The sequence below is a fragment of the Myotis myotis genome, unplaced genomic scaffold (genome assembly GCF_014108235.1).
Source record: "Myotis myotis isolate mMyoMyo1 unplaced genomic scaffold, mMyoMyo1.p scaffold_m19_p_1, whole genome shotgun sequence".
Classification (NCBI taxonomy): domain Eukaryota; kingdom Metazoa; phylum Chordata; class Mammalia; order Chiroptera; family Vespertilionidae; genus Myotis; species Myotis myotis.
Window position 1 is genome coordinate 186,834,236 of NW_023416313.1, and position 15,384 is coordinate 186,849,619.

At 35.2% G+C, this 15,384-nt stretch overlaps 1 protein-coding gene across 10 annotated transcripts in view; it reads right to left on the reverse strand.

The window, feature by feature from the left end:
* The window catches only part of DDHD1 (DDHD domain containing 1), a 79,874-nt gene that overhangs the window by 4,642 nt on the left and 59,848 nt on the right, over positions 1-15,384 (reverse strand). For 6 of the 10 annotated variants that reach the window (XM_036307385.1, XM_036307377.1, XM_036307403.1 and 3 more), the window contains 5 exons: positions 13,993-14,068; positions 8,643-8,792; positions 6,596-6,848; positions 5,418-5,609; positions 2,900-2,983 (listed from right to left, as the gene is read on the reverse strand). In XM_036307385.1, coding sequence (XP_036163278.1) covers positions 2,900-2,983; positions 5,418-5,609; positions 6,596-6,848; positions 8,643-8,792; positions 13,993-14,068 — 755 coding nt within the window. The remainder of the gene's footprint in view (positions 1-2,899; positions 2,984-5,417; positions 5,610-6,595; positions 6,849-8,642; positions 8,793-13,992; positions 14,069-15,384) is intronic. The other 4 variants (XM_036307394.1, XM_036307435.1, XM_036307440.1 and 1 more) reach the window with 2 other exon arrangements.

The following is a 15,384-nucleotide window of genomic DNA, read 5'->3' on the forward strand; positions in this document are numbered from 1 at the left end:
TGTGGAGTAGTAATGTCTGCATCTTTTATCTTCTGTATTCCATGTGACATTGTAGGTACATTCTGGCACAACAGACAGGAAGTTGATAAAAGAGGAAACTGGAATTCTCAAGCATGATGAGAAAGAGTCAAGGTGAAGTTAGTTATAAAGGGAAAGGAGAAACAGAAGAGATGGGAAAGCTATGAATGAATATGGGTGAAAACCACCTAATAACTTCTAAGAATTCCCTTTAAAATGCCACCGTAGAAAATCTTACTAGTCTAACTAGTCTTAAGTTGAATTGTGTTTTAAAGTTAGAGTGTGAGACTTTTCTTGTTATAACAAGTGTTATTGGCTCCACTTTAATATTATGTACCTAAAATTTATTCTTACTATGCTATTCTTACGTGCAGCACTGCCTTTCATATATTAGACACTGAAATGCCTAATTTAATTGTTACCCTATTACATGCCTTTGTTATTCTTATCACCTAGACTTTAGGGACTTTAATAATTGTTAACTGACTGGCCCTCCCTGTCCCTATTTATCTTAGTGTGTCCCTACCAAATGGGATCTAGGTAGCCAGCTTGTACCTGATGAAACTGTTTGTCTTGCACCTTCCTTAAACAGTTTACCCCAGGCAGTCTGGCTGCTGGTGTGGTTAACCTCACATTTGTGTTGATTCTGCAGGTGGATGGATAGAATTAGATGGGCTTATGTCTCACCTTCTCTCTCCTGTGTAGAGAGATTTCCCAAGGGACTGAGATTCTACAGGACAGCACCATTCTACACAGGGTGGGGAAAAGTAGGTTTATAGTTGTGAGTATACAAAAACAGCTTATTCTTGTATTAGTACTTATTAATTATTGCACTGTTTTCCATACAAACAACTGTACACCTACTTTTGTTCCAGCCTGTATGTGCTGTGAGATGTCTTGCCCAAAGTGGGCCCAAATCTACCTGGAATTGTCATGGACCTACTTTCCTATTATCTATATAATAAAAGCCCAGCGACTGTTATGGTGGAACAACCAGAACAACTGTTCACTATGATGTGCACTGACCACCAGGGAGCAGGAGCTCAATGCAGGAGCTGCCCCCTGGTGGTCAGTGCACTCCCACAGCTGGAGCACTGCTCAGCCAGAAGCCAGGCTCACAGCTGGCAAGTGCAGCGGCAGTGGCAGTGGCGGGAGCCTCTCCCGCCTCCGAGGCAGTGAGCCGAGTGGTAATGAGCAGTGAGCAGGCCGGCGGTAAGGAGCGAGGGGTCCTAGACTGCAAGAGGGCGCAGGCCAGGCTGAGGGACCACCCCCGTCCAGTGCACAGATTTCATGCACTGGGCCTCTAGTTACCATATAAAGAATAGGCAGCACAACACAGCATAGTAGTTTTTCCCTAGTTTCTCTCACTGAGTTAGGTCAAAGACAAAAAAGAACATGAATTTGTCACTTTGTCCTTCTTTCTCTTTCTTGGATGACTAAGTGCTAGAATTCTCCTATTCACAAAGAAAAGAATGAGATTGCTGAACAGCTGAAGAGAAGTAAAAATGAGAAAAAAATGTTGGCTTTTAACAATCAGCAGCAGTTTGCTTATATGCTTTAAAACATGGATTATTTTCTTTCCTGGGGAGTCATGCAGATGAACACATTTCCTCCCCTACTCCCCAAAGCAAATGTCTGCAGTCCACACCAGTGTGAAGGGAAGTGTCCTCAGTGCTGTGCTTAGATTAGTGGTCTAACGGCTTATGGAGTTGGGAAGGCTTTAAGACAATGGATATAACGGCTGCTTGAATGCAGGACAAATGTATTAGAAGATTGATTTTTCCTTTCTCCAACTAAATATGCAAAAAGCACAAATTGAATTATTTCTTTCCGTAAATAACAATTACATGAGCAGAGACCAGAGTGAGCACTTTCATAAGCTCATTTCTTGAGGGGAATTCACTGAGTTAGATCAACATAAACTGTGGCTAGGGAGAAACAAGCACAAACAAAATGAAATCAGCTTGTGATACTAAAACAGTTTTGAAACTTGTATCAAGTAAGAGTTGTTTTGAAAACAGAAAAAAAGTAAGCAATTAAATACAGAAATTATAAATTTAGATATAGTTAAAACATCCAAAGAAAAACCTGTAACGTCTTTTGTTAAAGACAAAATACACTATTTAAAAAAAAATGAAAAAAGTAAGGATTTGTGGAAAAAGGAATGAAAAGTTAATTGATAAAAATAATTTAAATTGCCAATATTAATCCTTCATGATATTTAGAATCTGCTGAAAGAGAATGAAAACATCTCTTGCATCCAATACTAATTTTTTAAGCAAATCTACCTTTCAAAAGAATATTAAATACAGGGTGTCTTAAAAAATGTATACACACTGAATAATTTTAAATGCAGTATTTATTAAAATACATTTTATTTTCAAAATTGAGCTATCGGCTATTAAAGTATGTATACATTTTTTGGGGACACCCTATATTTGTACTGAAATGAGATATCAGCTATGAAATACTTAGTATCAGCCCTAAGTGGTAGTGTTACTAATATCTGAAATAGCTAGATATAACTACATCCTTGACGCTATGAAAACCTTTTACATCTAGTGTAGTACATAAAAAGTATATTGAAGCCTTTAGGACAACAGAGAAGGAAAAAATGGCTTATGCTTTTCTCCCTCTCTAAAAGGTTCCTTCTCTGGGAGTATATAGGAGTATCATATATTTTAGCACATAAAGCACTAATCAACAGTTGGGTTTCAGGATCACTACCATTTAAGATTAGAAAATACATATTAGAAAGTACATATAAAATAGTGTATAGGCTGATTTCATAGGAGAAGTAATGCAATTTTCCAATGAGCAGAACTCTCTAAGTAGATCATTTTCATAGTATTCTGAATGCTATTCCTAACGTATACCATACCGAGGGTATTATCTTTATTCTGCATTACATTTTCCGGAAAAAGAAGATGTGGGAGATTTAAGAACGACTCCTGAAGTTTGAAATCTGTGAAAAAAAAACACAAGATGCTGTAAAGTATTGGCTGATAGCTATAAATGGCCTTCAATGATGCAGTGGCCAAAAGTTAGAACAGTCCTCCCAAATAAGCCGACTGAACCTAGCATACATAAAGAAGTACACATTTTGATGTTTGTAAAGATTTCTTTGATGGAAAATGTAAGCCTAATTAATTTTGAAATATAATGTCATAATCTGTTAACATCCAGATACCTCCAAAATGTATAGTTCATTTAAGTTCTGATATAGAGGGAAAACAATGCTAAAAGACCTTTCTTTTTCAAGTTACAAACACGGGGGAGCATAAGAAATGAAGTAGTGAAACCACTAGGAATAAACCTAGACTTTTAAAAAAGAAATGAAGAATAGTTAGTGCCATCAACTTGATGACAACTGATAGAACTTACTCTTCAAAGAGAGAAACCCTGATTGATCATGAACTCAAAGCCTGTGTCCATCTTACCTTCAAAGAAAGAGAGAATCAAAGTTGGTAGCTTCAGAATAAGGGTTATGGAGAAGAACCGAGGCAATGAAGGTGAGCAGAAAGAAGGAAAGAAGCCAGAATTACCTAATCACAATAACCAAATTCAAAAAGGAAGACTTGAGCAAGTTTTATGATTTGCAAGAGACAGCCAAAATAGCAATTAAGACTTAAGAAATTTGTTTCAATCAGGATTACACAGAAGAGTATATTTTTGAAGCAAGTCCAAGAATTAGTAAGGCAAATCTTGAGGATTTGATTTAAAAGACAGAATTCTACTATAGGAATAGTGGTCCAATTTTAATAGTTATATCTATATCTAGAGATGAATATATGCAACTAAGATTCATGATTATCTCAGATTTAATTGTGTGTATAGTTGACAAGAAATTTACCACTAGGCCTAACAAAGAATTTATATATAAGAATAACAGCAAATGTATTTTGTTAAGCTATCAAAATAAATGATGCAATACAGCTAAGCACCTCTATTCACTGTTGTCCTGAAAGAATAGGTTTCTCTCTTACCATTTTGAATATTACTATGTTAAAAAACAAACAAAAAAGAATAGTTTTCCTCCCTCAGATTCTAGATTCTGTCTTCATCATCCTTTCTCTTGTGCTACATACGCTGCTCTTTTTGTTCCCTCATTCATCCCACTATTTACTAGCTCTTTGTTATGCGTTAACATTATGAGGAATTGTGACTTTTTACCTATCCTGTCACAAAATTCTTTTAGAAAAATTATTTTTCCTCAGGAGTTTTCTTTAAACATCTGCATGTTACAACACACTTCTGTATTTTCACAATCACAATCCTGATATTAAGTAGAAGTGAGAGCTTAAGTCGCTTTTGTACAAATATCAAAGTATAAAATGAATTTTCTAGGCAGTATTCAAAAGGCTTGCAATTAAAGAATTTCCAGTACTTAGAATCTGACAAAGATAAGATCAAGTTAAAAAAAAATGCTATTGGTCTAAATAGAAATGTCCAATGTCCAGGATAATTAATCCTGGGGTGGGGTTCACTTGGAGAAAGATCCAGCCTCTAGGAGGCCACAACTGAGCTTCCTTCTAAGCATGTTTTACAGATGGCAATGCTGGCCATTTTGAAATTCAGAGCAGCAGACACAGTAAGAAAACAAGTCTTTAAGTATCTGAAATAAAATGTTTAAACATCTTTAGAGAAAGTTTTCCTCTTCACATACAGAAAGGAAGTAGGCTAGTTTCAGAATCGACATTTCCTTATATAAACTAACGGAAAAATAGGACTTGACTTTTTAGTCTTACTTTACTGGACACTTAAAAGTGAGGGTCAAGTTTAGACCCTTGGAAGTAAATATATACTAAACTAAGTAAGTGTTTCACAACAATTCACAATTTTAGACCTTTTAAATCCACTGGAAAAAAATTGAACATAGCTCCATTCCAATGCCATGTCCAGAATAAACTATCCATTCATTCACTCATTTCTTCTGCTTTGCACTAGTAGTGGGGCTAGAACTGGAAGCCATGATTTTAGTATCGGGTTGGATAAAAGGAACAGCGGGATAAGTAGCAGAATGGCTTTGGCATAGTGGTTTTTAAAAAGTATCAAGAGTAGATACAGCATAGGTTTAATGCAACTACATGAATTTGAGAAGACCATGTTTTTAAAAATCTACTTTCTAAAAACCAGGGGGTGCTTACCTCAGAGAGATTTGTTTTATGCTTGATGCTTAAGACCCTCATGCCATAAGGCCCTGATTATTATTAATTCACCAATGCAGAGAATAAAACTGCATTTACCTGGGAGTAGTCTTAAAAATATAAGCAGCAGAAATGGATTTTTTCTTTAAAAGTTTTAGATTTTAGAGTTGACTGCCTGTGTTAATACCATAATCCTCTCTGCTCTCCTCAATTTAAAAAAAGATACAGCATAAAAAAACAGTATGAACTAACATGCAGAATCAAGAAAGCCAGAACTGCTATGTGGAAGGGTCTGTGTTGCCACAGTGGTAGTAGGAGGTGAGGCAACTGGCTTCTTCTCGTCTTCCATTGAGTCTTTTGGTGTCTCAGATGGCTGTGCAGTAGATGAACGTCCAAACCTTGAGAACAACATTCCTCCAAGTCCCTTTCCAATGCTAGCAGCCCCTGCATTTCACAAAACAGGGCAGTCATTCTGCTGAATTACACCACATACCAAGCCAAAGAGCACCACCCATAATTATAGCCAATTGGCAGAGGCACCAAGCTCTAGTCATGTTTTTCCAGAGTGGGAACATAAAAAAGTTACAATTTATATTGTAGGTTTCTAAATAAAACTGGTATTGAACAGAAAGAGAATGTAAAGACTCTAAAAATATAGCTTACAAAAGAATAAAGATTCTATTTTACTCAAGTGATCATTATTTATTAAAGTATTTGGTAAAATTAGAAATACACGACACAGGCATATATTTACTGTTGATATGCTTAATACTGAAGTTAGATGGATATGTAATAACAAGTTATCAATAAAAAATCTGTATGATAAAGTGACATAGCAATTAAACCAGCAGGTAAAGCCTATTTAGAGTGCCATCTTGTGGCATTTTATATTAAGGCAACTTATAACCAAAAGCAATGGACAAATTCAAGTGGCACATTATTGAACTCCACTGCTACACCAAATATTGTAGCTGTAATGGAGAGCATTCAGAGACAAATTCAATATCCTTGTTGCCCTCAGGAAGGACACAATTTAAGAGACTTTTGGGACATGGATCAGAGAACTAAATGGCAGGGGCACCCTTACAACTCAAGTACCTTCTCATTTCACAGATAAGGAAGCATTAAGATCTATGAGATTTGCCCAAGATCTCACAGGAAGTAGTAGGGCCAAGTTAAAAAGAGGGACTTTATCCTCAGACCCTTGTGCATTCAGCTATTTCACATCTAAAATTATAGGATTGGATCTAATTAGAGAAGTTCAAGGTTTTTGGCCCTCAAATATGAACAGCGAGAGGGTAGTTATTTCTAAACACATGGATTAACTGTTGATTGGTTTGTAATACGTAGAATAATTCCAAATACTCCAAATTTAATATCTGAATAAAAAGTATTTATATTCATTGATAGGAACACTGAAGCGAAATTACCTAATATGCTTGCTTTGCCTATATTTGTTATAGATTCTCCATAGTGTCGGCGAGGCAAGACAGGTGAGGTCACAGGGCTTGGTATTGTGGAAATGCCTTCATTCTCTGAAACGGAGGTAGATTCTTTGCATGGGTGGAGAAAGCTGGGCTTCATATGCTCATACGGTAAAGGATTGGAAGTATTATACCAGTGAATCTGGACTGGTGAAATGTTGCTGTAGTGTTTCAGTATTAACGGTTCTAACCTATAAGCCTTGATTAAAAAAAAACAAAAAACCACAACATTAAAGCTCAGATTTTAGTAAACTCTATTCTTATTCTATTGCATGCTCGGCAGACCTTAGGGAATTTTAAAAAACCTGATATTTCTAACATGTATTTCCCATTTGTTCACTCTTAATAATATGTAGCTGGTCTAATATTTCCTTAATGATGGGACTATAAAAAAACAGTTAGTCTAGGATAATAGTACCCAGAGAAAAAAATTCATTTTTATTATGGTTTGACATCATTTAACAGATTAATTTTAGTCTCACAAACAAAGCAGAAGCAGTCACGAGTAAACTGGAACACAGTAAATAAGGGCAATTATTACTAACTTAGAAGCTCTTAGTAAACCCCACTTTCAAATAGATTAACATAGTAACACACAAATTAGATCCCAATAGAAGACTATTTGTCTACTGTGAAGCGGAGGCAGCACAGCAGAAATGGCAATGGATTTGGTGTCAGTATTCCCCGAGTCCTGTCACAGGGTCTCAGGCTCCGTTTCCCGAGCTGTAGAAAGGCGCTAACACTGCCTACCTCACAAGGATGTTGGAAATAGATAATGTTTGTACAAACTGCCTAGCACAGTTATGACATAAACACTAAAAAAGCATTACTTAAAAAAAATCACAAAAAACTATGAAATGAATAAAAATAATTTATATTAACCAAATGAGTTTGGAACCCTCCTTTATAATGGAACAAACTTTAACATCATACAAAGAACACTGAAAGCTCAGAGTTCACCTATGAACTAAAGTTCACTTTCAAGTTATAAAAATGAGTAAAATAAATGTATATTAATGAAATACGGAACATCTAACTAGATGTTTCCATATATATTACTTAATCCTAACCCATAAAGTAAACATTACCATCTATATCATATAGATAAGAAACAGTCTCCGAAGTGACTTAGGCCAAGACTGTGCAGTCTGTATTTAAGCCTTATATTAGATTCCAGTTCAGTTAAATTTATTTCTTAAAGATAGCAGTTTTGATTCTTTTAACATATGGGAAATTTTCTAAAATTCTAGTGTTTAGTCAGTGTTTTATTTATTTGGTATTAGCTAACAATCTTTTAAAAGACTTTACACAATTATATAAAGCAATTTTTCAAAATGCTACTTAAAATAGTTTGTTTTAATTTTAGGTATATCTAGCCTAGTTCCCCAAAAGATTTAAGGAATCATTTTTTTTTAATCTGAAAAATGATGCATTAAACTGTTTATCTGGATGCAAGACCCTTGGACTGTTTGTATTAAACAAATTATTTACAACAGAACATGTAAAAATCCAAAATTTTATAATCCCACCAGGCTAAACCAAACTCTTACACCTTTTCATGTTTTAATACATAGTATTTAAATATTTTCACTTCTAAGAGGATCTACCACATACATTTCAATATTGTAGCATATTTTAGAGAAAAATATTTAAAGTGGGATTCTCAAAATTTATGATTGCTAGGTTATTGGCATTACAACTGGTTATGGTTTGAAAGTACAGAAGATTCTCATCCCTTGTATTAGTTATCAAGATAATATTTTTACATTATACTCTTATACTATAAGTACAACATAAACAGGTTATCTCTAAGGTATTTTACTTCCTGAGTTCCACATCATCCAAAACACAAATGTTTTAAAAATATGAACCTATGCAAATACAAAAGATAAATGAACTCTTTCTCATTAATTCAGTACCGAGTAAGATTTCTTACAGATTATTTTAGGAACAATTCAATATTGAAAGAAAAATGTCTATATGTGCAACTCACCACTGGATCTGTTGGGTGAAAAATATTTAGTAATCGGTTACAAATCTCTCTGGGCAAAATATGGTCTTGACTTCCAGTGTTCCCTGGGCGAATGCCACGCAATGCCAAAAATACTGCTAGTGGGGATCCCATGCAGAAGAAATTCTCAACCTGAAATATTAAAGCCATTGACAATTTTAAAAATGATGAAGTGTTTTTCAACAGAATTTGAGCACAATAAAACAAGTGGTAAAATACAAATAAAATTATCTCCAAATATGTCTTTTTCTATGAGGTTTGTCTAGATGGCATCTGCATTATTTGTTAACTATATGCTAATCATTAGTTATCCTATACAATCTTCCTAGTAACAACTTCAAATATATCTTTCAATATAATAGAAAATGAAGAATGAGAATGATAAGGAGAAGATAATTCCGTTGTGTTTCTACACACTAATCAAAGATTGATTCAATACTATTTTGTGTGAAGTAATATACTTGGTTCTATGGAGGATATAAAAACAGGTATGGCAATGAGAGAAAAAGGGAGACATCTGTTATACTTTCAACAATAAAGATAAATTTTTAAGAAGATGAATAAGGCAGAGCTTCTGCACTCAGAGTTTATAATCTTGTGTGAATGGCAGAGTAAAATAAATGCATAAGTTGGGGAACGTATACTATAAGACAGCAATTTGCAACCTTTTTCATCTCATGGCACACACAAACTACTAAAATTCTTTGGTATACCAAAAATTAATTATATTTTTTTGCAGATCTGACAAAAAAAGGTATAATTTTGATTCATTCATACTGGACGGCTATTTTTCTGTTGGCTGTTGAGATTTTTTAATTTGGCATTCTAAAGGAAAAGAGGTCAGTGCCTCTGACTAAACAGTTGGGTATTATATGTTTTAAAAATTCTTATGGCACACCGGTTGGAAATTGCTGCTTTATTAAAAGAACAAAGAAAGGAATAATTAATTCTAACTCTGAAGGCTTTACAAAGGAGGAAGCATTTGCATGGGCCAAAAAGATGAAAAGCATTTTCACAGTTGGGGTTGGGTCACTGGAGATTAAAAAAAGGATGTTCCAAACTTATGGAACCACATGAACTAAAGCAGAGGCAGGAAAGAACCTGGTTTAATTTAAAGAACAGAAATAGTCTGATATGGCTGAAAAATTGGGTGTGAGGAAAATGTAACTTGGAGTGAGAGAATGTTATAAAACCTTGGCTGTTGGACTTAATTTATTTTATAGGTAGTGAAGGAGAATAGGATTTGATTCATGTTTTAGGACAGTGGTTCTCAACCTTCCTAATGCCGCACCGCAACCCTTTAATACAGTTCCCCATGTTGTGGTGAACCCCAATTTCATTGTTACAAATTGAACATAATTAAAGCATAGTGATTAATCACAAAAACAATATGTAATTATATATGTGTTTTCCACTGGTCTTAGGTGACCCCTGTGAAAGGGTCGTTCAACCTCCAGAGGGGTCGTGATCCACAGGTTAAGAACCGCTGTTTTAGGTTAAATTAAAAAATTGAGAGGCTGGTGACTTGGAGACAAGGTAGGAAACTCTTTATTGAAAGAGTTTAGGCAAAAGATAATCTGAACCCAGGTAGGACTAGCTGTCCCATTCACAAATGAAACTGTGAGGGGCCAGGAGAAAGTCAGCATGAATGGGTGGAGACATAAAAAGTTTGAGATATCTGCAACATCTCTAACAGGTAGCTGAAAATTTAGGACAAGAGATATAGTCCTGTATATGTCACCATCCAAGTCTATCCGTTGCCATTATAGAAGTGATGTGTAAAACCAAAAGAATGGGAAAGATTGCTTAGGAAGCCCTAACTGGTTTGGCTCGGGGGATAGAGCGTCGGCCTGCAGACTGAAGGGTCCCAGGTTCGATTCCAGTGAAGGACACATGCCTGGGTTGCAGGCTCGATCCCCAGTAGGGGACATGCAGAAGGCAGACGATCCATGATTCTCTCTCATCATTGATATTTCTATCTCTCTTTCCTTCTCCCTTCCTCTCTGAAATCAATAAAAATATATTAAAAAAAAAGAAGATTGCTTAATTGCTTAGGAAGTACACAGAATAAAATGGCTTTAGATAGAACTATGAGGAATGTCTTCATTTGATTAGCAGGCAAAGGAGGAAAAAACTACAAAGGGAAGAATGAAAGGAGAAAAAGAACCAGGAAAATGGTATCATGGAAGACAAGGGAGTATAGGGCTTCAAGAAAAATAGGGTGGTCAACTGCATTGGATTACATATAGAACATATCTTGATGAGTGAGACATCCCAAATTTATCCTTCCCTCTAATCCCAAACATTGAAGAAGTCATTCCAACAGATTCTAACATTTCACCTCAGTTCCTCTCATCTGGCCTAGACTGTAACAGTGTCCCTTCAATTTTATATTATCTTTAATCCCTTCCCACAAAGCCTCTGGAGTGATTCTTCTTTTCTCCAAATGGAAAAAATGTATATGAATAAATATATATTTTGAAATGATACCTTTATGGTAAAGGAAATTTGAGAAAGTTTTTGTTTTTATTTGTTTCTAAGGAATTGAAGGCTGAAGAAAATTAACTTGTGTTAAGAAAAAATATATAAGAAAAAGCATTTAAAATCAGTGACACAGATAAAAGCATCAATTTCTGAAAAAAATCAAGGTCATCTATATAAGTATATAAAAGGATAAGTGTCCATTCATCTGACTGGTAGCTATGAGGTGCACTGACCACCAGGGGGCAGATGCTCAATGCAGGAGCTGCCATGATGCACACTGGCCATTTAAAAATAAATGGCACCATGAACCTGGCGCTGACAAACCAACACTTTGCTTCCACCAAGTGGAACACAGGAACTAACCCAGAGCGACAGCCCACCAAATCGCAGCCAATGCTGCCAAGACCCCATGGTGCAAAATGCAATCCACAGCCCAGCCCAGCCTGGAAATGGTGGCTGTGGGCACCGGGTAATGATGTCACATAGCAACGCTTGGCTTCCTCTCCCTAGCGACTAGCATCCTTGGAGTTTCTTCAGCCCAGGAACCCAACTTGCTTTATAGCCAGGTGCAAACATTTTATAGTCTAATCAAATGTTTGTGAAGCATTTTCCCATGCCTCATCTCATTTGATCCTCACAGAAGTCCTGGAGTAGGTAGATAGGAGATTCGGTAGAATCCTATTTTCTTTTCATTAGCAAGACATGAATAGCGATATTAAAATATTTCTTCTAATTAATTTCCTTTCAATGTGCACGAATCTGTGCACAAGGACACTAGTTTCTTCTATAAGGAAAGAAAAAATAAAGCATGCCTGGGTTGTGGGCTCGATTTCCCAGTAGGGGGCGTGCATGAGGCAACCGATAAAGGATTCTCTCATCATTGATGTTGCTATTCCTCTCTCCCTCCCTCTCTCTGAAACCAATAAAAATACATTTAAATTTTTTTTTAAATAGTAGAGCTAGAAGAGAAAGCTATGTAAATCCTTTCTATTTGATATACACAGATGCACACATGCATAGTATAGCGAAATGCTTTATACATTGGTCAGACACATCACAAATGTTTGTTAAATGGCTCAATCCATGGAATAAATAACTTTTCTTTCTTTGTTTATGATTGGTCAGCAGTTTGACAAATAAAGGAATATTCTCAGAGAAGACTAATGACTGCTTTAGTGATATCTACATCCATCAAAGAATTTTAAATATAAAAAAGGGCTTTAGACATTTAGTCTATCCTCCTTGTCCAGAGATGACTAAACAGATGAATTCAGAGATGTTTAATGATTTGGCTAATGTTACATTACTAGTTAATGGCAAAGCCTCATGATCATAATCAAAGTTTCCCACTCTCCAGACCAAAGCCTGTCAATATGTTTTTCTTCTATGAAGTTCAGTGGTCACCCATAACAGATCTAACACCTGTATTCTGAAAGTAAATCTATCTGCTAATTAATAGGCACAGAAATTAGAACTCTGGAGTCCTAAATATTAATTTGCCAATTCATCAGATATTCCTTTTTAAACTTCAAATCTATTTACTTTTCCTCTATGAGTAATTAAATAGCAATTAAAAATCCATATTATTAGACTACATATGACTTTATATTAGGATACACAATTATAGTGCATAATTTCTAGTAATGTGAAACTATTTTTTTAATCCTCAGTTTACATGCAGTATCATTTTGTATTAGATTCAGGTATACAGCATAGTGGTTAGATAATCATATACTTTACAAAGCGTTCCCCCAAATTCTTACTATTTAAAAAAATTCTGCATCTTTCCATTACTTAACTTGTATGTTAAGTTCCTGTGATTTGCTTTTTTCTTTTTTTAAAATATATTTTTATTGATTTTTTCTAGAGAGGAAGGGATAGAGATAGAGAGTTAGAAACTTCGATGAGAGAGAAACATCGATCAGTTGCCTCCTGCACACCCCCTACTGGGGATATGCATGCAACCAAGGTTGCATGCCCTTGACCGGAATCGAACCTGGGACCCTACAGTCCTCTGGCCGACGCTCTATCCACTAAGCCAAACCAGTTAGGGCTTTGATTTGCTTTTGACAGCTCCATTTTGGTGCTCAAAACCCCTATAAAGCTTCCCATTGTACATATCAAATATAAGTTCTTTATTTCTAGCTCTTCCACAGCCCCCTTGCCTTGAGTCCTGTCCATGACAGCCCAACTGGTTTGCTCAACCTGCTCCAAAACTAACCACGTGTGTCATCTTGTGCTTTGGTTACATACTTTTCATTGCTTGAAATGCCAGCTTTCCATCCCTAGAATCATCCACTTATTTTTCTTACCACCCACAAATAGCTGGTCACTAAGGCTTTTAATTCTAAATACTAAACATTTCCCAGATCTGCCTCTTATCCCCCCCCCCCCCCCCCACACACACACACTACTTGAGATTATTTCATTTTTCTTGGAGGTACTAACGTTATATCCCTCCATATCTTTATGTTCTTTCTTTTACACAGAATAGCATTTTTCCTTTCCTCCACTTGGCAACATTCCAGTTTATTGATAACAAGTATAAGTGTCATTTCCTTGTAATCCTTTATAGCCAAAATTAAAACCCCCTTTTCATACATACATCATTCTGCATACTGCCAATAACACTGTGTTACATATCCTAAGGGCTGGGGAACTGTCTTGTCCATTTTTTTTTCTTTGTAGAATCCAGAAACTAGCAAAGTCCAACATATAATATGTGTTTAATATATATTAATTTGAAAGAAAAATAATTTAGATTTCACTGAATCATAATGTCATGCTGCAAATGCTGTTTGGAAAAATGGTGAGACAGATAATGAAAATCTCATCAGTCTTTTCTTACCTTAAATTTCAAGGCAGGTATTTGTGTCATAGATGATGCTTTCAATCCATTTAGTCTTTCTTCTATTTCTCTCAGCCTAGGAAGCAGTATAAAATTATGTACACATTTGTATTTATGGTTTCATAAATATTAAATGCTCACTAGTTCACTAAAGTATAAAGAATTAAAGACCCATTATTTAATCCCTCAAAATCAATCCCTATTGACAGTATTTAATAAATGCACCTGCTGTAGTACAGAAAGTCTATAAAAGTTTATAAAATAATTAGTAAAAGTATTCCTACTCTTTATAATACCTGCTGTTAGTAGTATTTTTTGGTGGATCCTCTAGTAAAATGTGAGGCAAATAAAAGCATACTTATAGCGTGGCTGGTGTGGCTCAGTGGTTGAGCTTCATCTCATGAACCAAGAGGTCCCTATTGGATTTCAAGTTAGGGCACATGCCTGGGTTTTGGGCTTGATCCCCAGTAGGTGGTGTGCAAGAGGCAGTCGATCGATGTTTCTATCTCTCTCTTTCCCTTCCTCTCTCTCTCAAAAAAGCAAGCAAACAAACAAAAAACAATAAAAACAGCATATATACATACATACATATATATATATATATGTATACCTTAAAAAATCACACCAAATGTTCATACCATATACATTGTTCTTTCTTTTTTTCTATACTTAATGAATCTTAGAGATCTTTTCATTTCATTACTTCCTGATCTACTTTAATCTTTATAATAGCTGTGTAATTGTCTATTGCATGAATGAACCAAAGTTTTTTCAACCCTTCTTTGCTAGTGAACATTTGAGTTATTTCAATTTTTCCCATTAAATGTTCCATATCTACTTACATTTAATAAACAATAGAACTAAGTTTTAAAAAAAGGGTGCAATTCATTTTATAAGCTGTTAATTTTTTTTTCTTACTGGATTTTATATCTAAAATGCTGTTCTGAGGCTTGCCAACATGAAATTTTCTTTCAAAACTATACATTATTTTGCCACGGTAAACTTTATGTATCAATTCTGGTGCTAAGATTATATATAGAACCCTTAAACTTCCATAAGATTAAAACAAACCCAAGGCTTCCTGAGTAAAAATTGGGTATTATATAAATTGGTGATTTTTATATAATGCTAACTACCAAAATGAGTGATTTTTCACTGTTTTATTAAAATTGATTGGATAGTTATTAAAAGGACAAAGAAAGAGCATGTAACTACCGATGAAGAGAGGGGTGTAGCAAACTAAACGATAGTATCCAGAAGGCCACAAGTGATCAGATAACTATAAAATCTGTCAAAAACAGATTTACCAAGAAAAAAAAGGCTTGAAAATTATTTCTAAGATTAAGATAGGTAAGGGCACATTCTTTAAGATTAGTAAAACTAACAAAGGAT